Below are 25,296 nucleotides of genomic sequence, written 5' to 3'. Positions count from 1 at the left end.
TGTGTATGTAAAGTGTGTGTCTAGTGTGTGTGTGTACAGTGATTTTACTCTGTGTAGTGTATGTTTAGTGTTTGTGTGTAGGGTGTATTGTATATGTAGTAATTGTAGGCATAGAATGTGTATGTGTGCAGTAGTTGTGTACTCTGTGTGTGTGAGTAGTGTGTGTAGTGTGTACCATGCACACAGTATATCTGTATAGTGTATTTTTAAACCTTTACTTCTCAACAACTACTGCTCTTTTTTCACACAAAAAACACCTACTAGACAATACAATGTATAGGCCTCTAGTTATCAAGCCGTCAACCGCAAATACGCTGGAATTCCGCAGCGTATTTGTGGCAAGGCTGATTCGCCGTAGTTATCAAGCCCTACAGCCCGGCAAAAGTAGAATCTAGTGACATAACATACGATCCGCCGGACTCAGTCCGACACAGATCGATGGTTACGTCACTACAGATGTTCCGAACGTAAATTCGGCACAATCTGACTACTTTTGGTAGTTATCAAATACCTACCAGGTATGCTCGCCACTATTCCGGGCCAGCGTACCTGGTTTTCAATCCGCCGCCCTGGAGGCGGCGGATCCCATAGGAATCAATTGGAGTCTGACAGCAGCGAGAGCTCATGTTCGCTGCTGCCCGATATCCCATTGATTCCTATGGGAAGTGTCGGTACCTGACACCCTAACATGTACCCCAAGTCTAAACACCCCTAATCTGCCCCCCGGACCCCACCGCACCTAAATAAACTTATTACCCCCTAAACCGCCGCTTCCGGACCCCGCCGCCACTATAATAAACTTATTAACCCCTAAACCTCCGCTCCCGGACCCTGCCGCAAATATAATAAATATATTAACCCCTAATCCGCCGCTCCCGGACCCCGCCGCCACCTACATTATACCTATTAACCCCTAATCTGCTGCCCCCTATACCGCCGCCACTTACATAAAGTTATTAACCCCTATCCTGCCGATCCCGGACCCCGCCGCAAATAAATTAATTGTTTAACCCCTAAACCCGGAGCCGTCCGCCACCTACATTACATTTATTAACCCCTATCCTGCCCCCCCTACACCGCCGCCACCTACAGTACATTTATTAACCCCTAATCTACCTCCCTACACCGCCGCCACTATATTAAATGAATTAACCCCAAAACCTAAGTCTAACCCTAACCCTAACACCCCCCTAACTAAATATTATTTAAATTTATCTATAAAAAAATATTCCTATCATTAAACAAATTAATCCTATTTAAAAACTAAATACTTACCTATAAAATAAACCCTAAGATAGCTACAATATAACTAATAATTACATTGTAGCTATTTTAGGCTTTATTTTTATTTTACAGGCAACTTTGTATTTATTTTAACTAGGTTACAAATAGCTATTAAATAGTTAATAACTATTTAATAGCTACCTAGCTAAAATAATTACAAAATTACCTGTAAAATAAATCCTAACCTAAGTTACAAATACACCTAACACTACACTATCAATAAATTAATTAAATTAATAAACTACAATGATCTAAAATAAAATACAATTAAATAACTGAACTATATTACAAAAAAACAAACACTAAATTACAAAAAATAAAAAAATATTACAAGAATTTTAATCTAATTACACTTAATCTAAGCCCCCTAATAAAATAAGAAAGCCCCCCAAAATAATAAAAACTAAATTACAAAGTAACCAGCTCTTTTACCAGCCCTTAAAAGGGCTTTTTGCGGGGCATTGCTCCAAAGTAATCAGCTCTTTTACCTGTAAAAAAAAAAAGCAATACAATCCCCCCACCAACATTACAACCCACCACCCACACACCCCTACTCTAAAACCCACCGATCCCCCCTTAAAAAAAACCTAACACTACCCCATTGAAGATCACCCTACCTTGAGGCGTGTTCACCCAGCCGGGCACCACTGGTCATTCGATGGGGCAGAAGAGGACAGCCAGACCGGCAGAAGTCTTCATCCGATCGGGGCAGAAGAGGTTCTCCAAGCGGCAGATGTCTTCATCCAAGCGGCATCTTCTATCTTCAATCAACCGGAGCGGAGCCATCTTGAATCCAGCCGACCGGAGCCATCCTCTTCTTCCGAGTCCTAACAGAGAATGAAGGTTCCTTTAAATGACGTCACCCAAGATGGCGTCCCTCGAATTCCGATTGGCTGATAGGATTCTATCAGCCAATCGGAATTAAGGTAGGAAAAATCCGATTGGCTTATGTAATCAGCCACTTGGATTGAAGTTCAATCCGATTGGCTTATTGGATCAGCCAATAGAATGCGACGTCAATTCTATTGGATGATTACATCAGCCAATCGGATTTTTTCCTACCTTAATTCCGATTGGCTGATAGAATCCTATCAGCCAATCGGAATTCGAGGGACGCCATCTTGGATGACGTCATTTAAAGGAACCCTTAATTTTCTGTTTGGACATCGGAAAGAAGAGGATGGCTCCGTGTTGGCTGGATTCAAGATGGCTCCGCTCCGCTTGGAGGACCTCTTCTGCCCCGATTGGATGAAGACTTCTGCCGGTCCGGATGTCCTCTTCTGCCCAGATAGGATGAAGACTTCTGCCGGTCCGGATGTCCTCTTCTGCCCCATCGGATGACCAGTGGTGCCCGGCTGGGTGAACATGGCTTTTTTATAATCCGCTAGGGGATGTTTTTTATAATCCGCTAGGGGATATTTTAGGAGGAGAGCTTTAGGACTCTATAGCGCTTAGTTTACCATACCCGATTCTGAACATGGCTCAAGGTAGGGTGATCTTCAATGGGGTAGTGTTTGGTTTTTTTAAGGTGGGATCGGGTGGGTTTTAAAGTAGGGGTGTGTGGGTGGTGGGTTGTAATGTTGGGGGGGTATTGTATTGCTTTTTTTTACAGGTAAAAGAGCTGATTACTTTGGGGAAATGCCCCGCAAAAAGCCCTTTTAAGGGCTGGTAAAAGAGCTGGTTACTTTGTAATTTAGTTTAGGGTAGGGAATTTTATTATTTTGGGGGATTTTTTATTTTATTAGGGGGCTTATATTAAGTGTAATTAGATTAAAATTCTTGTAATTTTTATTTTTTATTTTTTGTAATTTAGTGTTTGTTTTTTTGTAATATAGTTTAGTTTATTTAATTGTATTTTATTTTAGATAATTGTATTTAATTTATTTAATTAATTTATTCATATTGTAGTGTTAGGTGTATTTGTAATTTAGATTAGGATTTATTTTACAGGTAATTTTGTAATTATTTTAACTAGGTAGCTATTAAATAGTTAACTATTTAATAGCTATTGCACCTAGTTAAAATAAATACAAAGTTGCCAGTAAAATAAATATAAATCCTAAAATAGCTACAATGTAATTATTAATTATATTGTAGCTATCTTAGGGTTTATTTTATAGGTAAGTATTTAGTTTTAAATAGGATTAATTTATTTAATGATAGGAATATTTATTTAGATTAATTTAAATAATATTTAAGTTAGGGGGGTGTTAAGGGTTAGACTTTGGTTTTGTGGTTAATTCATTTAATATAGTGGCGGTGGTGTAGGGGGGTAGATTAGGGGTTAATCAATGTACTGTAGGTGGCGGCAGTGTAGGGGGGGCAGGATAGGGGTTAATAAATGTAATGTAGGTGGCGGAGGGCTCCGGGTGCGGCGGTTTAGGGGTTAAACAATTAATTTATTTGTGGCGGGGTCCGGGATCGGCAGGATAGGGGTTAATAACTTTATGTAGGTGGCGGCGGTATAGGGGGCAGCAGATTAGGGGTTAATAGGTATAATGTAGGTGGTGGCGGGGTCCGGGAGCAGCGGTTTAGGGGTTCATATATTTATTATAGTGGCGGCGGGGTCCAGGAGCGGCGATTTAGGGGTTAATAACTTTATTATAGTTGCGGCGGGTCCGGGAGCGGCAGTTTAGGGGGTAATAAGTTTATTTAGGTGCGGGGGGCTCCGGGAGTGGCGGTTTAGGGGGAAAAACTGTATGGTATAGTGTGAGTGCTTAGTGACAGGCTAGCAAGAAAGCTGCGAAGAAGCCGATGAGCAGCGAGATCGATGACTGTCAGTTAACAACAGTCCGCTGCTCATCGCTCCCTACTTGGTGCGCGGCTTCTTGACAGCTTTCTTGATAACTTTGGCGAACGTTTTCAGGTCCGTGGCTGCGATGTAAGGCTAGCTTAGGCTAGCGTATTGGGCCGGTGAATGCAGGTAAGTAGACAGCTTGATAACTAGAGGCCATTGCCATGCAACATATCATAAATTGGTGAAATGCTTTTAGGATGAATATTGATCAGTTTATCAAGCTTAAACTATTATTGCACAGCAATGCATGTGACCGGATTCTGATTCCACTTTAACAAGTCTCTTCCATTTCCTATTGCATGTAATGGGAGACACGGTTACTGTGACCTGTCATTTTGAGTGTGTGCTGCTCCAATCACAAATAAATGCATCCGCATTGAGATCTTGCTGATTTTTTAACTGAGTTTGGCTTGATAGACAAACTTTTCTTTTTTATCGCAAAACATGTATTTCCCGCTAGGGGGCGTGGTACAACTGGATTGTCAACAAGCAAAAACATAATGACTTTGAAACCAAAAGCTCCAAGTACTCCCGTAAAAGCTGCAGAACCACAGTTATCATCAATACAAAATCCTACAGAATCAGAAACCTCCTGTGCACCAGTTCAAGGTAACTAATATTTGACTTAAAAGTGTTAAATAAAATGCTATAGTATTTACTGAGCCCTTGTTATGTCCTGGTGCTGGGGCAGTGCAAACTAGGCCTTACAATAGTACTGAAAAAGGGAAAGAGACACACAATAATGCAGTAAAATGCAGTTTATTATGAACTTATTGGAATAACATAAGTCAGTAATCAACTTATAAAGCAAGGCAGTGATTAAACTATAAACACATTACTTGTCTTCGGGTTTTGGATAAGGTGTTAATTACATGCAACAAGGCTGAGAGTCATCATTCAGTGGAACACAGGCAGATATTGTCCAAAGCACACCTGCCCCCCTCTCATCAATTCTAATAATTAAACTACAGATTAGTAGGTGTGATCTGTTATGTCAATCATATTCTTTTATATAGTAATCATCTTGCATAACAATTGAATATTCTCACACTAGTGCGGTAGCACTATCTCCTTTGGAATGTGTAATCCCACTTTCTAGTTAATAGCACTGCTTAGAGAACAGACAAGCAGAGTGAAAAACCCAGTGTAACATTTTCTTAAAGGCATATATGTGTTTTTATGTGATATATGTACTATACTATACTATATATATATATATATATATATATATATACTATATATATATATATGTTGTCTAAATAGCAAAGTTTTAATATAACCTGCTAACTACTAAACTGTCTTGATTAATTATTTCTGCATTGAATCATAAAAAGTGATCCAATCCCTTACGCCCTATACAAGGATAACATTCTGTGGTGCGCTTTGATACCTCATGTTACACTTAAATTTCAAGTTTTGCGGTATGGTGCGGTACGGCTATTCCGCTGAAAAATTGACCTTTGTGCGTGGAATATGCAGGTCTCCCGTATTAAAAGTCGCTGTGGTACAGCTATACCACAAGCGTTTTAGCCTTTATGCAACTCTCCATTCCGCACTCAAAAATTGGCTTTTGAGTTCGGGATTTTCATAGCACCTGTATTATAGGTTGTGTGGCTAAAATGCTTGCCTTATAGTCTATAGCCTAAGTATTTTAAGACAATAAACGAAAAATAAAAAATCTAAATTACAAGATTAAAAAACCTAACACTACACAAAAATAGAAAAAATCTAGGATTACAAAAAATAATAAACAAAATGATCCAAAATAATAAAAATGAAACCTAATCTAACAGCCCTATAAAAACAAAAAAGCCACCCCAAAATAAAAACACCCACTTACCTATCAATAAACTACCAATAGCCCTTAAAAGGGCCTTTTTGTAGGGCATTGTCCTAAGTTAAACAGCTCTTCTACCTAAAATAATTACGAAGTCCCCCCCTTAAAAGGGCATTCAGCTCTTTTTCGCCCATAAAAATAAAAAGGCCCTAATCTAAAAAAAGCACCCCAAAAAAAAAAACTATAACTCCCAATAGGTACTCACGTTCGAGAATGTCTGGTGGAGAAGGTCTTTTTTCAGGCAGCAACATCTTCATCCAGCGTGGGGACCCTCTTCTATCTTCATCCAGGGCGAAGGCGGCGCGGAACAGGACCCGTGACGACAGAGCCATCCAGTGTGGAGAATCCTCTCTTGTACGATGATTTTACAGCAATAGGAATGCAAAGGTACCCCCTATAAAAGGGGTACCTTGCATTCAATCCTCAGTGTGCAGCAACAATCGTACGAAGAGGATCCTCCACCCTGGATGGATTCGCGGCGCTGGTCCTGTTCCACGGTTACCTCCACTCAACGCCCGCTTCGCCCTGGATGAAGATAGAAGAGGTCCCCACGCTGGATGAAGATGTCGCCACCTGGACGAAGACCTTCTCCGCGGACTTCAGGACGGGGAATACCTATTTGAGGGTCAGCCCTTAGGTTGTTTTTTTTGGGGGGGTGGTTTAGATTAGGGCCTTTTTTATTTTTAAGGACGAGAAAGGGTAGCTTAGGTTTTTTTTTAGACTTAGGTTTTTTTTATTTCTGGGGGTTGATTGGGTGGAGGGGTTTACTTTTAGAGGGGAATTTGTAATTATTTTTGGTAAAAGGAACTGATTAACAATGCCCCTACAAAAAGGCCCTCTTTAAGCGCTATGTAGTTTATTGATAGGTTAGGGGGTGCTTTTATTTTGGGGAGGCTTCTCTTATGTTTCTCATAGGGCTATTAGATTAGGTTTGTTTTATTATTTTGGATAAATTTTGTTTGTTATTTTTGTAATCTTAGTGTTTTTTATTTTTCGTAATTTAATTCTTTGTTATTTTAGGTAATGTTAGTTTTTTGTTATTATTTCGTAATTTTAGTGTATTTTTTGTTAATGTTATTAATTTATTTGTAGTGTTAGGATTTTTTCATTTTGTAACTGTAGGTTTTTATTTTTCGTAAAAATTTTTTTAATATATAATGTTAGGTTAGATTATAGTTTAATCTTAGTTTCTTTTTATTTCACAGGTTTTTATTTATTTTAAGATAGTTATATTGTAAATTTAATTATAAGTATAGGGCATAGTTAGGTTTAGGGGTTAATAGTTTCATTTAGTGTGTTGCGATGTGGGGGCCGGGTGGTTTAGTGGTTAATAACTTTTATGATAGTAACATGTAGGCTGGGCGTGAACATGGCTTTTTTATAATCCGCCTAGGGGATGATGTTTTTTATAATCGCTAGGGGATATTTTAGGAGGAGAGCTTTAGGACTCTATAGCGCTTAGTTTACCATACCCGATTCTGAACATGGCTCAGATGTAGGGTGATCTTCAATGGGGTAGTGTTTGGTTTTTTTAAAGGTGGGATCGGGTGGGTTTTAAAGTAGGGGTGTGTGGGTGGTGGGTTGTAATGTTGGGGGGGTATTGTATTGCTTTTTTTTACAGGTAAAAGAGCTGATTACTTTGGGGAAATGCCCCGCAAAAAGCCCTTTTAAGGGCTGGTAAAAGAGCTGGTTACTTTGTAATTTAGTTTAGGGTAGGGAATTTTATTATTTTGGGGGATTTTTTATTTTATTAGGGGGCTTATATTAAGTGTAATTAGATTAAAATTCTTGTAATTTTTATTTTTTATTTTTTGTAATTTAGTGTTTGTTGTTTTGTAATATAGTTTAGTTTATTTAATTGTATTTTATTTTAGATAATTGTATTTAATTTATTTAATTAATTTATTCATATTGTAGTGTTAGGTGTATTTGTAATTTAGATTAGGATTTATTTTACAGGTAATTTTGTAATTATTTTAACTAGGTAGCTATTAAATAGTTAACTATTTAATAGCTATTGCACCTAGTTAAAATAAATACAAAGTTGCCAGTAAAATAAATATAAATCCTAAAATAGCTACAATGTAATTATTAATTATATTGTAGCTATCTTAGGGTTTATTTTATAGGTAAGTATTTAGTTTTAAATAGGATTAATTTATTTAATGATAGGAATATTTATTTAGATTAATTTAAATAATATTTAAGTTAGGGGGGTGTTAAGGGTTAGACTTTGGTTTTGTGGTTAATTCATTTAATATAGTGGCGGTGGTGTAGGGGGGTAGATTAGGGGTTAATCAATGTACTGTAGGTGGCGGCAGTGTAGGGGGGGCAGGATAGGGGTTAATAAATGTAATGTAGGTGGCGGAGGGCTCTGGGTGCGGCGGTTTAGGGGTTAAACAATTAATTTATTTGTGGCGGGGTCCGGGATCGGCAGGATAGGGGTTAATAACTTTATGTAGGTGGCGGCGGTATAGGGGGCAGCAGATTAGGGGTTAATAGGTATAATGTAGGTGGTGGCGGGGTCCGGGAGCAGCGGTTTAGGGGTTCATATATTTATTATAGTGGCGGCGGGGTCCAGGAGTGGCGATTTAGGGGTTAATAACTTTATTATAGTTGCGGCGGGTCCGGGAGCGGCAGTTTTAGGGGGTAATAAGTTTATTTAGGTGCGGGGGGCTCCGGGAGTGGCGGTTTAGGGGGAAAAACTGTATGGTATAGTGTGAGTGCTTAGTGACAGGCTAGCAAGAAAGCTGCGAAGAAGCCGATGAGCAGCGAGATCGATGACTGTCAGTTAACAACAGTCCGCTGCTCATCGCTCCCTACTTGGTGCGCGGCTTCTTGACAGCTTTCTTGATAACTTTGGCGAACGTTTTCAGGTCCGTAGGCTGCGATGTAAGGCTAGCTTAGGCTAGCGTATTGGGCCGGTGAATGCAGGTAAGTAGACAGCTTGATAACTAGAGGCCATTGCCATGCAACATATCATAAATTGGTGAAATGCTTTTAGGATGAATATTGATCAGTTTATCAAGCTTAAACTATTATTGCACAGCAATGCATGTGACCGGATTCTGATTCCACTTTAACAAGTCTCTTCCATTTCCTATTGCATGTAATGGGAGACACGGTTACTGTGACCTGTCATTTTGAGTGTGTGCTGCTCCAATCACAAATAAATGCATCCGCATTGAGATCTTGCTGATTTTTTAACTGAGTTTGGCTTGATAGACAAACTTTTCTTTTTTATCGCAAAACATGTATTTCCCGCTAGGGGGCGTGGTACAACTGGATTGTCAACAAGCAAAAACATAATGACTTTGAAACCAAAAGCTCCAAGTACTCCCGTAAAAGCTGCAGAACCACAGTTATCATCAATACAAAATCCTACAGAATCAGAAACCTCCTGTGCACCAGTTCAAGGTAACTAATATTTGACTTAAAAGTGTTAAATAAAATGCTATAGTATTTACTGAGCCCTTGTTATGTCCTGGTGCTGGGGCAGTGCAAACTAGGCCTTACAATAGTACTGAAAAAGGGAAAGAGACACACAATAATGCAGTAAAATGCAGTTTATTATGAACTTATTGGAATAACATAAGTCAGTAATCAACTTATAAAGCAAGGCAGTGATTAAACTATAAACACATTACTTGTCTTCGGGTTTTGGATAAGGTGTTAATTACATGCAACAAGGCTGAGAGTCATCATTCAGTGGAACACAGGCAGATATTGTCCAAAGCACACCTGCCCCCTCTCATCAATTCTAATAATTAAACTACAGATTAGTAGGTGTGATCAGTTATGTCAATCATATTCTTTTATTTAGTAATCATCTTGCATAACAATTGAATATTCTCACACTAGTGCGGTAGCACTATCTCCTTTGGAATGTGTAATCCCACTTTCTAGTTAATAGCACTGCTTGAGAACAGAACAGCAGAGTGAAAAACCAGTGTAACATTTCTTAAAGGCATATATGTGTTTTTATGTGATATATGTACTATACTATATATATATATATATATATATATATATGTTGTCTAAATAGCAAAGTTTTATATAAACTGCTAATACATAAACTGTTTGATTAATTATTTCTGCATTGAATCATAAAAAGTGTCCAATCCCTTACAGCCCTATACAAGATAACATTCTGTGGTGCGCTTTATACCTCATGTACACTTAAATTTCAAGTTTTGCGGTATGGTGCGGTACGGCTATTCCGCTGAAAAATTGACCTTTGTGCGTGGAATATGCAGGTCTCCCGTATTAAAAGTCGCTGTGGTACAGCTATACCACAAGCGTTTTAGCCTTTATGCAACTCTCCATTCCGCACTCAAAAATTGGCTTTTGAGTTCGGGATTTTCATAGCACCTGTATTATAGGTTGTGTGGCTAAAATGCTTGCCTTATAGTCTATAGCCTAAGTATTTTAAGACAATAAACGAAAAATAAAAAATCTAAATTACAAGATTAAAAAACCTAACACTACACAAAAATAGAAAAAATCTAGGATTACAAAAAATAATAAACAAAATGATCCAAAATAATAAAAATGAAACCTAATCTAACAGCCCTATAAAAACAAAAAAGCCACCCCAAAATAAAAACACCCACTTACCTATCAATAAACTACCAATAGCCCTTAAAAGGGCCTTTTTGTAGGGCATTGTCCTAAGTTAAACAGCTCTTCTACCTAAAATAATTACGAAGTCCCCCCTTAAAAGGGCATTCAGCTCTTTTTCGCCCATAAAAATAAAAAAGCCCTAATCTAAAAAAAAGCACCCCAAAAAAAAAAAACTATAACTCCCAAATAGGTAATCACCGTTCGAGAATGTCTGGTGGAGAAGGTCTTTTTTCAGGCAGCAACATCTTCATCCAGCGTGGGGACCTCTTCTATCTTCATCCAGGGCGAAGGCGGCGCGGAACAGGACCCGTGACGACAGAGCCATCCAGTGTGGAGAATCCTCTTTGTACGATGATTTTACAGCCAATAGGAATGCAAAGGTACCCCAATATAAAAGGGGTACCTTGCATTCAATCCTCAGTGTGCAGCAACAATCGTACGAAGAGGATCCTCCACCCTGGATGGATTCGCGGCCGCTGGTCCTGTTCCACGGTTACCTCCACTCAACGCCGCCTTCGCCCTGGATGAAGATAGAAGAGGTCCCCACGCTGGATGAAGATGTCGCCACCTGGAAGAAGACCTTCTCCGCCGGACTTCAGGACGGGGAATACCTATTTGAGGGTCAGCCTTAGGTTGTTTTTTTTGGGGGGGGTTTAGATTAGGGCTTTTTTATTTTTAAGGACGAGAAAGGGTAGCTTAGGTTTTTTTTAGACTTAGGTTTTTTTTATTTTGGGGGTTGATTGGGTGGAGGGGTTTACTTTTAGAGGGGAATTTGTAATTATTTTTGGTAAAAGAACTGATTAACAATGCCCTACAAAAAGGCCCTTTTAAGAGCTATTGGTAGTTTATTGATAGGTTAGGGGGTGTTTTTATTTTGGGGAGGCTTTTATGTTTTCATAGGGCTATTAGATTAGGTTTGTTTTATTATTTTGGATAATTTTGTTTGTTATTTTTGTAATCTTAGTGTTTTTTATTTTTCGTAATTTAATTCTTTGTTATTTTTGGTAATGTTAGTTTTTTGTTATATTTCGTAATTTTAGTGTATTTTTTGTAATGTTATTAATTTATTTGTAGTGTTAGGATTTTTTCATTTTGTAACTTAGGTTTTTATTTTTCGTAAAAAAAATTTTAATATAATAATGTTAGGTTAGTTTATAGTTTAATCTTAGTTTCTTTTTATTTCACAGGTTTTTATTTATTTTAAGATAGTTATATTGTAAATTTAATTATAAGTATAGGGCATAGTTAGGTTAGGGGTTAATAGTTTCATTTAGTGTGTTGCGATGTGGGGGCCGGTGGTTTAGTGGTTAATAACTTTTATGATAGTAGTAGCGATGTGGGGGCCGGCGGTTTAGGGGTTACTGACTTTATTATAGTAGTAGCCATATGGGGGGCCTGCGGTTTAGGGGTTAATAACTTTATTATAGTAGTAGCCATGTGGGGGGCGACGGTTTAGGGGTTAATAGGTTTATTTAGTGTCAGCTATGTCAGGGGGCAGCGGATTAGGGGTATTTAGACTAGGGGTTTATGTTAGGGTGTAACTTTCTTTTCCCCATAGACATCAATGGATATTGATGTCTAATGGGGGAAAACGTGCACAAGCACGTTAAGTTAGGTCTTTGGTTTTGTGCGTTATGGAGCTTAACGCACCAGACCGCACAACAAAAGAAGGTTTTTCAGTAACTTATAATGGAAGCGCTATGGAGAGTGCGATACCGCTAATTTTTTTGCATTATTTACGCACCCGGTTTAGCGCAAAACTTTTAATCTTGCAGATAGTACCTCTGCTACAAACTGGAGCTTTAAAGAGACTTATTTGAAGTTCAGATGAGCAGTATATTTTTTTTAACAAAGTTTCTTTGAATTCCTTGTCCTGTGTATAATGTGACAGCCTTCAGCCAATCACAGACTCATGTACGTTTGTACTGTGAACTCTTGTACATGGAGAAACTACAATTAATTTAAAATCAATTTGTAAAAATGTTTTAACTTAAACACTACTGTTTGCCTGTATAATCACTCATTTATAATGTAAAAACTCTGGACCAGCCACCATGTTGCATGGGCTTGATTGGGTAATTGCGATTTTATTGTTAAAATATATTATAGATTTATAAGTAAAAAATGGGGGTAATGTTTCATAATGTCCCTATCTATTTAAAAAAGTTCCATGGGCAGATGTGAAAATTTCAGTGGGAAAACTGTGTCCATGCAAGTATGTCGAGTGATTTTGTTGCCACAAATGCATTTGAAAAGAGTAGGCATGTGTAGTTGTTAATTTTTTTTTTACAAACAAATGCCAAATATAACCAAAGGCAGCAGCATTTGCTGTTTTTAGGAAACTAATTTTTTTGTGTGAAAACGCAACGCACAAACATCTGGATTTTGCACAGATCTTTGTGTCTTGCACTTTCACACTAATAAATCCAGCTCTGTAAATAGCTGAATGCTGCAGTCCAATGCCATATTCAGCATTTGTTTGTGAAACAAATCAAACAAATGCACATGTCTAGAAAAGAGCATTATTATGGTGTTATTTCATATAAGTTAAAATTTAAAAAAAGCCCACAAAAACCATGCAGTGCACTTGGCAAGAGAATGTGGACTGATTGATAAGGAATCTTTATGTTTCGTGACTACCTTTGTAGAAATAAAGCACATGGTATATTAGTAAAGGGACCAGTTTAAAATGTGAAATAGTAGAGAATGCAGTATTTTTTATTACTGGACCCCTAGATAACTTTTGTGTTTAAAAACCATTGCAGGAGTTGAAAAGTCCTGCTCGAAGCTTGCAACTGACTGACTCCCCGTCCCTGCTTGACTTTTTCCAGATAGGACATAACTGTGTGTTTAACCTAGTTGTTTAGATACAATAGTGGGTTGATTATAATTCTTTTCAAATTCATCTTTTCTTCTGTGAGAATATTAATTTCCTGCATCGTTCTTCTTCATTTCAGGCCAAAATTATGCAAAACCGAAATAGGCTTTCTACTACATCAATTAAGAAACCAAATGTATAATAAGCACATTTACGGTGTTATCAATGTAAATAAGTCATACGACACACACATGCCTGCTGTACCCATCTTGCTTCAGTTCAAATGCCTTTATTAGTCATTAACACATATTCTTATTGGTTTTGGACCACAAAAAATTAATTTCACACGCTACTTATTTACATTAATCACTGTACAAATCAAATCAAAACACCTCTAATGTAATGTGTAAACCTGCAACAACAACACATGGTATAATATTGGGGGCGCTCCAACCTACTACAACGTATTGATGTTAGTAAAAAAAAATATTTGACATAAAAGTCATAATAGTGTACAATGAAAACTAGACCATCAGACAGGGGTGCCATATAGTGTAGACCAGTAGACTCAGCAGTTTGAGCAAACAGCCTTAACGGGATAAGGAACACGTCACATCATTTTTAAATGGTTTAAATAAATAGATTTAAGATGGTGGCTTGCTTTGAAATTGACTTTGCTTTACCAGCACTGCTTCCTATTTGAGCTATGTTTGGTTGCTTCAGTGCGTGGTCCTATAGAGCCAGTGGGATGTGATCTAAAGACTTCTGCTTAGCTCTGGCTTGCTATAGGCTCAGCTAATGGGGAGACTAAGAGTTCCCTGCCTGTGTTTATAGCACCTAGAGGTACGCTCTCTTTGTAGTCATTTTTGTTTGCATTTCTATTTTTGATGCCAATATCTCTAGAGTAACAATGTAAAGCTTGTTTTTGTAATCATTAGAAATTGTGATCACTCAAAAACTACCATGAGAATATAATCTGAACTTTAAATATCAATATCAGCTATAAATACTGAAAAGACTGTGATTGACCCCATCATACTGCAAGAATGTTGGGTTCTAATGAGTAAGGGTGTGTTGTTTTTACATTAGAATGTTCCATTATGCCTTTATATACAAGTAATACTTCTCATTTACAGACTTTACTTCCATACCTGTGTCGCTAAATCAGTGTTCTTATTTGCATCGCTTGGGCTTAGCACGTGCACTTTCTCGTACCAAAGAGACAGCAGCAGAAGCATCATCTTTGTATCAAGAAGTAATAAAAATGGCACCAGAGGTAATTATACTATTTTGACCTTTAATAATGTTTCTGTCATATGTTGCTTATTGAATTTTCAAATATATAACAATATTGCAAATACACATACGCACAGAAACATAAATATACACACATAGACAAACACAAACATATACATATAAACACACACGAGCAAACATACACAGGGCTAGATTACAAGTGGCTCGCTAACAATAGCACGCAATATTGAAATATCGCGCCCGTGCTAACTTGAGCTTATATTGCAAGTTTGCGGGGTTAGCACTAATTAAGTCCTCACTTAAAGGGTTTGGGCTAAATTAAAAGTTGCACCAAACACAACATAAATGCATTAAAATAAAGTGTTGCACTCATATATACACTATCTAATAAAAATTATTAAAGAGACACTGAACCCAATTTTTTTTCTTTCGTGATTCAGATAGAGCATGCAATTTTAAGCAACTTTCTAATTTACTCCTATTATCAATTTTTATTTATTCTCTTGCTATCTTTATTTGAAAAAGAAGGCATCTAAGATTTTTTATTAGTTCAGAACTCTGGACAGCACTTTTTTTATTGGTGGATGAACGTATCCACCAATCATCAAAAATGGGCCGGCATCTAAACTTACTTTCTTGCATATCAAATAAAGATACCAAGAGAAAAAAAGAAAATTTGATAATAGGAGTAAATTAGAAAGTTTCTTAAAATTGTATGCTCTATCTGAATCACAAAAGAAAAAATTTGGGTTCAGTGTCCCTTTAATAGAAATATAAAAAAAAATGATAAGGGTTAAAAGGTATATGGCATATGACAAGGTATTTGAATAGAAAGGGCTATAATGTATGCATATATATATATATATATATACATACATATACATGTCTAAACATATATACATATGTGTGTGTATATGTATGTATATATATATATTATATATATTTATATATATATATATATAGTAAAGGAGAACTGGAGCCGCTGCTCCAGTTCTCATTAGACCGCTGCTTCTTACACCCTATGCCACCTCTTAGGTGGCGAAGCAAAATCACTGAGAGCACGCTCGCTCTCGGTAATTGACAGCCCCTTCAGTCGCGTGATTGGTCAAGCGATTGAAGGGGCGGGCATTACACACTCCGATGAGTGTGTAATGGTACATACGGGCAAGCGGATCAATAGATCCGCTGCCCGTGTGTAGCGGTGGCGGGCGGACAGCTTCGCGAGTTAAGAAGCTGTCCGCCCGCCTCTTAGTACATGGCGCCCTATGTATATATATATACATATACAGTATACATACAGACCACACTCGCTGGATTAAAGACAAACATTCCTTGTAGCTTTAAAGGGATACTAAACGCCACATTTTTTCTTTTATGTATTCAAATAGTGAGCATGCAATTTTAAGGCAACTTTCTATATTACTCCTATTATCAAAATTTTTTCTTTGTTCTCTTGCTATCTTATTTTATACAAAGCAAGAATGTTAAGCCTAGGAGCCAGCCCATTTTAGGTTCAGCACTCTGTGATAGCGATTGTGCTTATTGGTGTAGCTATATTTAGGCAAAGACCAATAAGCAAGCATCAACCCAGGTCTAAACCAAAAAGTGGCATGGCTCCTAAGTTTTAAAATTCCTGCTTTTTAAATAAAACAATACAAGAAAATGAAGAAAAAACATAATTTATGTAAGAACTTACCTGATAAATTCATTTCTTTCATATTAGCAAGAGTCCATGAGCTAGTGACGTATGGGATATACATTCCTACCAGGAGGGGCAAAGTTTCCCAAACCTCAAAATGCCTATAAATACACCCCTCACCACACCCACAATTCAGTTTAACGAATAGCCAAGAAGTGGGGTGATAAAAAAGTGCGAAAGCATATAAAATAAGGAATTGGAATAATTGTGCTTTATACAAAAATCATAACCACCACAAAAAAAGGGCGGGGCCTCATGGACTCTTGCTAATATGAAAGAAATGAATTTATCAGGTAAGTTCTTACATAAATTATGTTTTCTTTCATGTAATTAGCAAGAGTCCATGAGCTAGTGACGTATGGGATAATGACTACCCAAGATGTGGATCTTCCACACAAGAGTCACTAGAGAGGGAGGGATAAAATAAAGACAGCCAATTCCTGCTGAAAACAATCCACACCCAAAATAAAGTTTAAAGAAAAACATAAGCAGAAGATTCAAACTGAAACCGCTGCCTGAAGTACTTTTCTACCAAAAACTGCTTCAGAAGAAGAAAATACATCAAAATGGTAGAATTTAGTAAAAGTATGCAAAGAGGACCAAGTTGCTGCTTTGCAAATCTGATCAATCGAAGCTTCATTCCTAAAGGCCCAGGAAGTAGAAACTGACCTAGTAGAATGAGCTGTAATCCTCTGAGGCAGAGTTTTACCCGACTCAACATAGGCAAGATGAATTAAAGATTTCAACCAACATGCCAAAGAAATGGCAGAAGCTTTCTGGCCTTTTCTAGAACCGGAAAAGATAACAAATAAACAAGAAGTCTTTCGGAAAGACTTAGTAGCTTCAACATAATATTTCAAAGCTCTAACAACATCCAAAGAATGCAACGATTTCTCCTTAGAATTCTTAGGATTAGGACATAATGAAGGAACCACAATTTCTCTACTAATGTTGTTGGAATTAACAACTTTAGGCAAAAATTCAAAAGAAGTTCGCAACACCGCCTTATCCTGATGAAAAATCAGAAAAGGAGACTCACAAGAAAGAGCAGATAATTCAGAAACTCTTCTGGCAGAAGAGATTGCCAAAAGGAACAAAACTTTCCAAGAAAGTAATTTAATGTCCAATGAATGCACAGGTTCAAACAGAGGAGCTTGAAGAGCCTCCAGAACCAAATTCAAACTCCAAGGAGGAGAAATTGACTTAATGACAGGTTTTATACGAACCAAAGCCTGTACAAAACAATGAATATCAGGAAGAATAGCAATTTTTCTGTGAAAAAGAACAGAAAGAGCAGAGATTTGTCCTTTCAAGGAACTTGCGGACAAACCCTTATCTAAACCATCCTGAAGAAACTGTAAAATTCTCTGTATTCTAAAAGAATGCCAAGAAAAATGATGAGAAAGACACCAAGAAATATAAGTCTTCCAGACTCTATAATATATCTCCCTAGATACAGATTTACGAGCCTGTAACATAGTATTAATCACAGAGTCAGAGAAACCTCTTTGACTAAGAATCAAGCGTTCAATCTCCATACCTTTAAATTTAAGGATTTGAGATCCTGATGGAAAAAAGGACCTTGTGACAGAAGGTCTGGTCTTAACGGAAGAGTCCACGGTTGGCAAGAGGCCATCCGGACAAGATCCGCATACCAAAACCTGTGAGGCCATGCCGGAGCTACCAGCAGAACAAACGAGCATTCCTTCAGAATCTTGGAGATTACTCTTGGAAGAAGAACTAGAGGCGGAAAGACATAGGCAGGATGATACTTCCAAGGAAGTGATAATGCATCCACTGCCTCCGCCTGAGGATCCCGGGATCTGGACAGATACCTGGGAAGTTTCTTGTTTAGATGAGACGCCATCAGATCTATTTCTGGAAGTTCCCACATTTGAACAATCTGAAGAAATACCTCTGGGTGAAGAGACCATTCGCCCGGATGCAACGTTTGGCGACTGAGATAATCCGCTTCCCAATTGTCTATACCTGGGATATGAACCCGCAGAGATTAGACAGGAGCTGGATTCCGCCCAAACCAAAATTCGAGATACTTCTTTCATAGCCAGAGGACTGTGAGTCCCTCCTTGATGATTGATGTATGCCACAGTTGTGACATTGTCTGTCTGAAAACAAATGAACGATTCCCTCTTCAGAAGAGGCCAAAACTGAAGAGCTCTAAAAATTGCACGGAGTTCCAAAATATTGATCGTAATCTCACCTCCTGAGATTCCCAAACTCCTTGTGCCGTCAGAGATCCCCACACAGCTCCCCAACCTGTGAGACTTGCATCTGTTGAAATTACAGTCCAGGTCGGAAGCACAAAAGAAGCCCCCTGAATTAAACGATGGTGATCTGTCCACCACGTTAGAGAGTGTCGTACAATCGGTTTTAAAGATATTAATTGAAATATCTTTGTGTAATCCTTGCACCATTGATTCAGCATACAGAGCTGAAGAGGTCGCATGTGAAAACGAGCAAAGGGGATCGCGTCCGATGCAGCAGTCATAAGACCTAGAATTTCCATGCAAAAGGCTACCGAAGGGAATGATTGTGACTGAAGGTTTTGACAAGCTGAAATCAATTTTAGACGTCTCTTGTCTGTTAAAGACAGAGTCATGGACACTGAATCTATCTGGAAACCCAGAAAGGTTACCCTTGTCTGAGGAATCAATGAACTTTTTGGTAAATTGATCCTCCAACCATGATCTTGAAGAAACAACACAAGTCGATTCGTATGAGATTCTGCTAAATGTAAAGACTGAGCAAGTACCAAGATATCGTCCAAATAAGGAAATACCACAATACCCTGTTCTCTGATTACAGACAGAAGGGCACCGAGAACCTTTGTAAAAATTCTTGGAGCTGTAGCTAGGCCAAACGGCAGAGCCACAAACTGGTAATGCTTGTCCAGAAAAGAGAATCTCAGGAACTGAAAATGATCTGGATGAATCGGAATATGCAGATATGCATCCTGTAAATCTATTGTGGACATATAATGCCCTTGCAGAACAAAAGGCAAGATAGTCCTTACAGTTACCATCTTGAACGTTGGTATCCTTACATAACGATTCAATATTTTTAGATCCAGAACTGGTCTGAAGGAATTCTCCTTCTTTGGTACAATAAAGAGATTTGAATAAAACCCCATCCCCTGTTCCGGAACTGGAACTGGCATAATTACTCCAGCCAACTCTAGATCTGAAACACAATTCAGAAATGCTTGAGCTTTCACTGGATTTACTGGGACACGGGAAAGAAAAAATCTCTTTGCAGGAGGTCTCATCTTGAAACCAATTCTGTACCCTTCTGAAACAATGTTCTGAATCCAAAGATTGTGAACAGAATTGATCCAAATTTCTTTGAAAAAACGTAACCTGCCCCCTACCAGCTGAGCTGGAATGAGGGCCGCACCTTCATGTGGACTTAGAAGCAGGCTTTGCCTTTCTAGCAGGCTTGGATTTATTCCAGACTGGAGATGGTTTCCAAACTGAAACTGCTCCTGAGGATGAAGGATCAGGCTTTTGTTCTTTGTTGAAACGAAAGGAACGAAAACGATTATTAGCCCTGTTTTTACCCTTAGATTTTTTATCCTGTGGTAAAAAAGTTCCTTTCCCACCAGTAACAGTTGAAATAATAGAATCCAACTGAGAACCAAATAATTTGTTACCCTGGAAAGAAATGGAAAGTAGAGTTGATTTAGAAGCCATATCAGCATTCCAAGTCTTAAGCCATAAAGCTCTTCTAGCTAAAATAGCTAGAGACATAAACCTGACATCAACCCTGATAATATCAAAAATGGCATCACAGATAAAATTATTAGCATGCTGAAGAAGAAGAATAATATCATGAGAATCATGATCTGTTACTTGTTGCGCTAAAGTTTCCAACCAAAAAGTTGAAGCTGCAGCAACATCAGCCAATGATATAGCAGGTCTAAGAAGATTACCTGAACACAGATAAGCTTTTCTTAGAAAGGATTCAATTTTCCTATCTAAAGGATCCTTAAACGAAGTACCATCTGACGTAGGAATAGTAGTACGTTTAGCAAGGGTAGAAATAGCCCCATCAACTTTAGGGATTTTGTCCCAAAATTCTAATCTGTCAGACGGCACAGGATATAATTGCTTAAAACGTTTAGAAGGAGTAAATGAATTACCCAATTTATCCCATTCTTTGGAAATTACTGCAGAAATAGCATGAGGAACAGGAAAAACTTCTGGAATAACCACAGGAGATTTAAATACCTTATCTAAACGTTTAGAATTAGTATCAAGAGGACCAGAATCCTCTATTTCTAAAGCAATTAGTACTTCTTTAAGTAAAGAACGAATAAATTCAATTTTAAATAAATATGAAGATTTATCAGCATCAATCTCTGAGACAGAATCCTCTGAACCAGAAGAGTCATCAGAATCAGAATGATGATGTTCATTTAAAAATTCATCTGTAGGGAGAGAAGTTTTAAAAAAAAATTTACGTTTACTAGAAGGAGAAATAACAGACATAGCCTTCTTGATGGATTCAGAAACAAAATCTCTTATGTTATCAGGAACATTCTGCACCTTAGATGTTGAAGGAACTGCAACAGGCAATGGTACTTTACTAAAGGAAATATTATCTGCATTAACAAGTTTGTCATGACAATTAATACAAACAACAGACGGAGGAATAGCTACCAAAAGTTTACAGCAGATACACTTAGCTTTGGTAGATCCAGCACTAGACAGCGATTTTCCTGTAGTATCTTCTGACTCAGATGCAACGTGAGACATCTTGCAATATGTAAGAGAAAAAACAACATATAAAGCAAAATTGATCAAATTCCTTAAATGACAGTTTAAGGAATGGGAAAAAATGCCAAAGAACAAGCTTCTAGCAACCAGAAGCAATGAAAAATGAGACTTAAATAATGTGGAGACAAAAACGACGCCCATATTTTTTAGCGCCAAATAAGACGCCCACATTATTTGGCGCCTAAATGCTTTTGGCGCCAAAAATGACGCCACATCCGGAACGCCGACATTTTTGGCGCAAAATAACGTCAAAAAATGACGCAACTTCCGGCGACACGTATGACGCCGGAAACGAAAAGATTTTTTGCGCCAAAAAAGTCTGCACCTAGAATGACGCAATAAAATGAAGCATTTTCAGCCCCCGCGAGCCTAACAGCCCACAGGGAAAAAAGAGTCAAATTTTTTAAGGTAAGAAAAAATGATTAATTTCAAATGCATTATCCCAAATATGAAACTGACTGTCTGAAAAATAAGGAATGTTGAACATTCTGAGTCAAGGCAAATAAATGTTTGAATACATATATTTAGAACTTTATAAACAAAGTGCCCAACCATAGCTTAGAGTGTCACAGAAAATAAGATTTACTTACCCCAGGACACTCATCTACATGTTTGTAGAAAGCCAAACCAGTACTGAAACGAGAATCAGCAGAGGTAATGGTATATATAAGAGTATATCGTCGATCTGAAAAGGGAGGTAAGAGATGAATCTCTACGACCGATAACAGAGAACCTATGAAATAGACCCCGTAGAAGGAGATCACTGCATTCAAATAGGCAATACTCTCCTCACATCCCTCTGACATTCACTGCACGCTGAGAGGAAAACCGGGCTCCAACTTGTTGCAGAGCGCATATCAACGTAGAATCTAGCACAAACTTACTTCACAACCTCCATCGGAGGCAAAGTTTGTAAAACTGAATTGTGGGTGTGGTGAGGGGTGTATTTATAGGCATTTTAAGGTTTGGGAAACTTTGCCCCTCCTGGTAGGAATGTATATCCCATACGTCACTAGCTCATGGACTCTTGCTAATTACATGAAAGAAATTGATAATAGAAGTAAATTAGAAAGTTGCTTAAGATTGCCTGCTCTATCTGAATCTGAATGAAAGAATTTGGGTTTAGTGTCCCTTTAACCCCTTAGTGACCAGAACGTTTTTCAATTGTCTTACCCTTAAGGACCAGGGCTATTTTTAAATTTTTGCAAGGTTTGTGTTTAGCTGTAATTTTCCTCTTACTCATTTATTGTACCCACACATATTATATACTATTTTTCTCGCCATTAATTACTATAAAAAAAATTATAAAATATGATGAAAAAATGGAAAAAACACACTTTTTCTAACTTTGACCCCCAAAATCTGTTACACATCTACAACCACCAAAAACACCCATGCTTAATAGTTTCTAAATTTTGTCTCTGAGTTTAGAAATACCCAATGTTTACATGTTCTTTGCTTTTTTTGCAAGTTATAGGGCAAAAAGTACAAGTAGCACTAAACTATTTCCAAACCATTTTTTTTTCTTCAAATTAGCCATAGTTACATTGTAACACTGATATCTGTCAGGAATCCCTGAATAATCCTTCACATGTATATATTTTTTGAGATCAAATAAAAAAAATCGTTATCTCTTTCACAAACCTTTTCACAAACGTTAGGTTTCTCACTGAAATTATTTACAAACAGCTTGTGCAATTATGGCACAAAGGTTGTAAATGCTTCTCTGGGATCCCCTTTGTTTAGAAATAGCAGACATATATGGCTTTAGCATTACTTTTTGGCAATTAGAAGGCGCCTAAACGCTGCTGCACACCACACTTGTATTTTTTTTATTGCATTTGGCGGTGAAATGGTGGCATGAAATATACCAATCTGGGCCTAGATCAATACTTTGGGTTGTCTACTAAAAAAAATATACACATGTGAAGGGTTATTCAGGGATTCCTGACAGATATCAGTGTTACAATGTAACTATGGCTAATTTTGAAAAAAAAAAAATGGTTTGGAAATAGCAACTTGCTACTTGTACTTATTGCCCTATAACTTGCCAAAAAAGCAAAGAACATGTAAACATTGGGTATTTCTAAACTCGGGACAAAATTTAGAAACTATTTAGCATGGGTGTTTGTTGGTGGTTGTAGATGTGTAACAGATCTTGGGGGTTAAAGTTAGAAAAAGTGTGTTTTTTTTCCATTTTTTCATCATATTTTATAAAACAAAATTATAGTAAATTATATGATAGGATGAAAATAAAGGTATCTTTAGAGAGTCCATTTAATGGTGAGAAAAACGATATAATATGTGTGGGTACAGTAAATAAGAGGAAAATTACAGCTAAACACAAACACCGCAAAAATTTAAAAATAACCCTGGCCCTTAAAGTAAAAGTTAATCTCATCAAAAACCTTTGTGAAGCATCCTGTATTGCGCATGCGTTAAAATACAATCTCTGCTGTGATACATAGTAAAACAATGAATCACTTGATTCATTGTTTTGCATTGTAGCAGAGATAGTATTATCTATTCCTGTGCCGTCAATGCGCATGCGTGTCTCATGAATGCGCATCTATACAGGAAGAGTTTAAATGAGACAAGATTCAATGAGACACGCATGTGTAGTTTAAGTTGGGGGCGTGTAGTTAGTCTGTTGGGACACCAATGGGGGACCAATGAGGATCATGAAGACGATTTTCATCATATCAAAATACAAAAAATTTTAATATCCAGGCGGAGTGACGGCAATATAGCATAGTGGATTGCGAGGTAGAATTATAAGATTATTAGTACCAAAATAATAAAAATCATGAATTAAAGTCAAGCTAATTTTGCATGTACTTGCGTTGGGGCTTTGAGGTGCACGGAAGTTTACTTTTCCTTTAATGGTAAGAAAATTGAAAAATGGTCTGGTCACTAAGGGGTTAATATATTTTAATATTTAACAATGTGTTTTACTGTGTATATACTATAAATATGTTACATCCCAATGTTCTGGCATAGGGGAAAATGTTATATGCATTTTTAAATAGATATTTCTATATATATCTTTATATATATTATTATAAATATATTCTGTGTTCTCCACAAAAAATGTTTCCAGCCAGGTGGCAATATGAAGTAGGCGGGTGAGGGTTGTGTAATATTTCCTAATATGATATAATTTTCTGCTATCCAAAGCACAAATTGATTACATAATTTAACATAAATGTATTTAAAGGGACATGAAGCCCAACATTGATCTTTCATGATTCAGATAGAAAAACATAATTTATGTAAGAACTTACCTGATAAATTAATTTCTTTCATATTGGCAAGAGTCCATGAGCTAGTGACGTATGGGATATACAATCCTACCAGGAGGGCAAAGTTTCCCAAACCTCAAAATGCCTATAAATACACCCCTCAACACACCCACAATTCAGTTTAACGAATAGCCAAGTAGTGGGGTGATAAAATAAGGAGTAAAAAAGCATACAAAAAGAGGAACTGGAAAAATAATTGTGCTTTTATACAAAAATCATAACCACCATAAAAAAGGGTGGGCCTCATGGACTCTTGCCAATATGAAAGAAATTAATTTATCAGGTAAGTTCTTACATAAATAATGTTTTCTTTCATGTAATTGGCAAGAGTCCGTGAGCTAGTGATGCATGGGATAGAAATACCCAAGATGTGGAAGACCACAGAAGAGTCACTAGAGGGGGAGGGAGAAAATAACAATAGCAATTTTCGCTGAGAAAATTAAATCCAAACAAAATAATAAGTCTTTCTTAAATAATTTCAAGAAAAAAACTTAAATCATAAGCAGAATAATCAAACTGAGACAGCTGCCTGAAGAACTTTTCTACCAAAGACTGCTTCTGAAAAAGCAAATACATCAAAATGGTAAAATTTAGAAAATGTATGCAAAGAAGACCAAGTTGCTGCTTTGCAAATCTGATCAACTGAAGCTTCATTCTTAAAAGCCCAAGAAGTGGCAACTGATATAGTAGAATGAGCTGTAATTCTCTGAGGCAGAGACTGTCCCGCCTCCAAATAAGCCTTTTGAATCAAAAGCTTTAATCAAGATGGCAAAGAAATGGCACAGGCTTTCTGACCTTTCCTGGGACCAGAAAACACAACAAATAGACTATAAGTCTTTCTGAAATCCTTAGTAGCTTTGATATAGTATTTCAAAGCTCTTAC

At 37.4% G+C, this 25,296-nt stretch overlaps 1 protein-coding gene across 1 annotated transcript in view; it reads left to right on the top strand.

Moving 5' to 3' along the window:
* The window catches only part of LOC128644651 (uncharacterized), a 71,339-nt gene that overhangs the window by 6,533 nt on the left and 39,510 nt on the right, over nucleotides 1-25,296 (top strand). The window contains exons 2-4 of the mRNA XM_053697176.1: nucleotides 4,542-4,690; nucleotides 9,187-9,335; nucleotides 14,496-14,635. Of these exons, the coding sequence (XP_053553151.1) occupies nucleotides 9,227-9,335; nucleotides 14,496-14,635 (249 nt within the window). The 5' untranslated portion in view covers nucleotides 4,542-4,690; nucleotides 9,187-9,226. The remainder of the gene's footprint in view (nucleotides 1-4,541; nucleotides 4,691-9,186; nucleotides 9,336-14,495; nucleotides 14,636-25,296) is intronic.

This window comes from Bombina bombina, unplaced genomic scaffold (genome assembly GCF_027579735.1).
Source record: "Bombina bombina isolate aBomBom1 unplaced genomic scaffold, aBomBom1.pri scaffold_513, whole genome shotgun sequence".
In the NCBI taxonomy this organism is placed as follows: domain Eukaryota; kingdom Metazoa; phylum Chordata; class Amphibia; order Anura; family Bombinatoridae; genus Bombina; species Bombina bombina.
The sequence above is the reverse complement of the archived record's forward strand: the minus strand, read 5'-3'. Positions and strand labels throughout refer to the sequence as shown.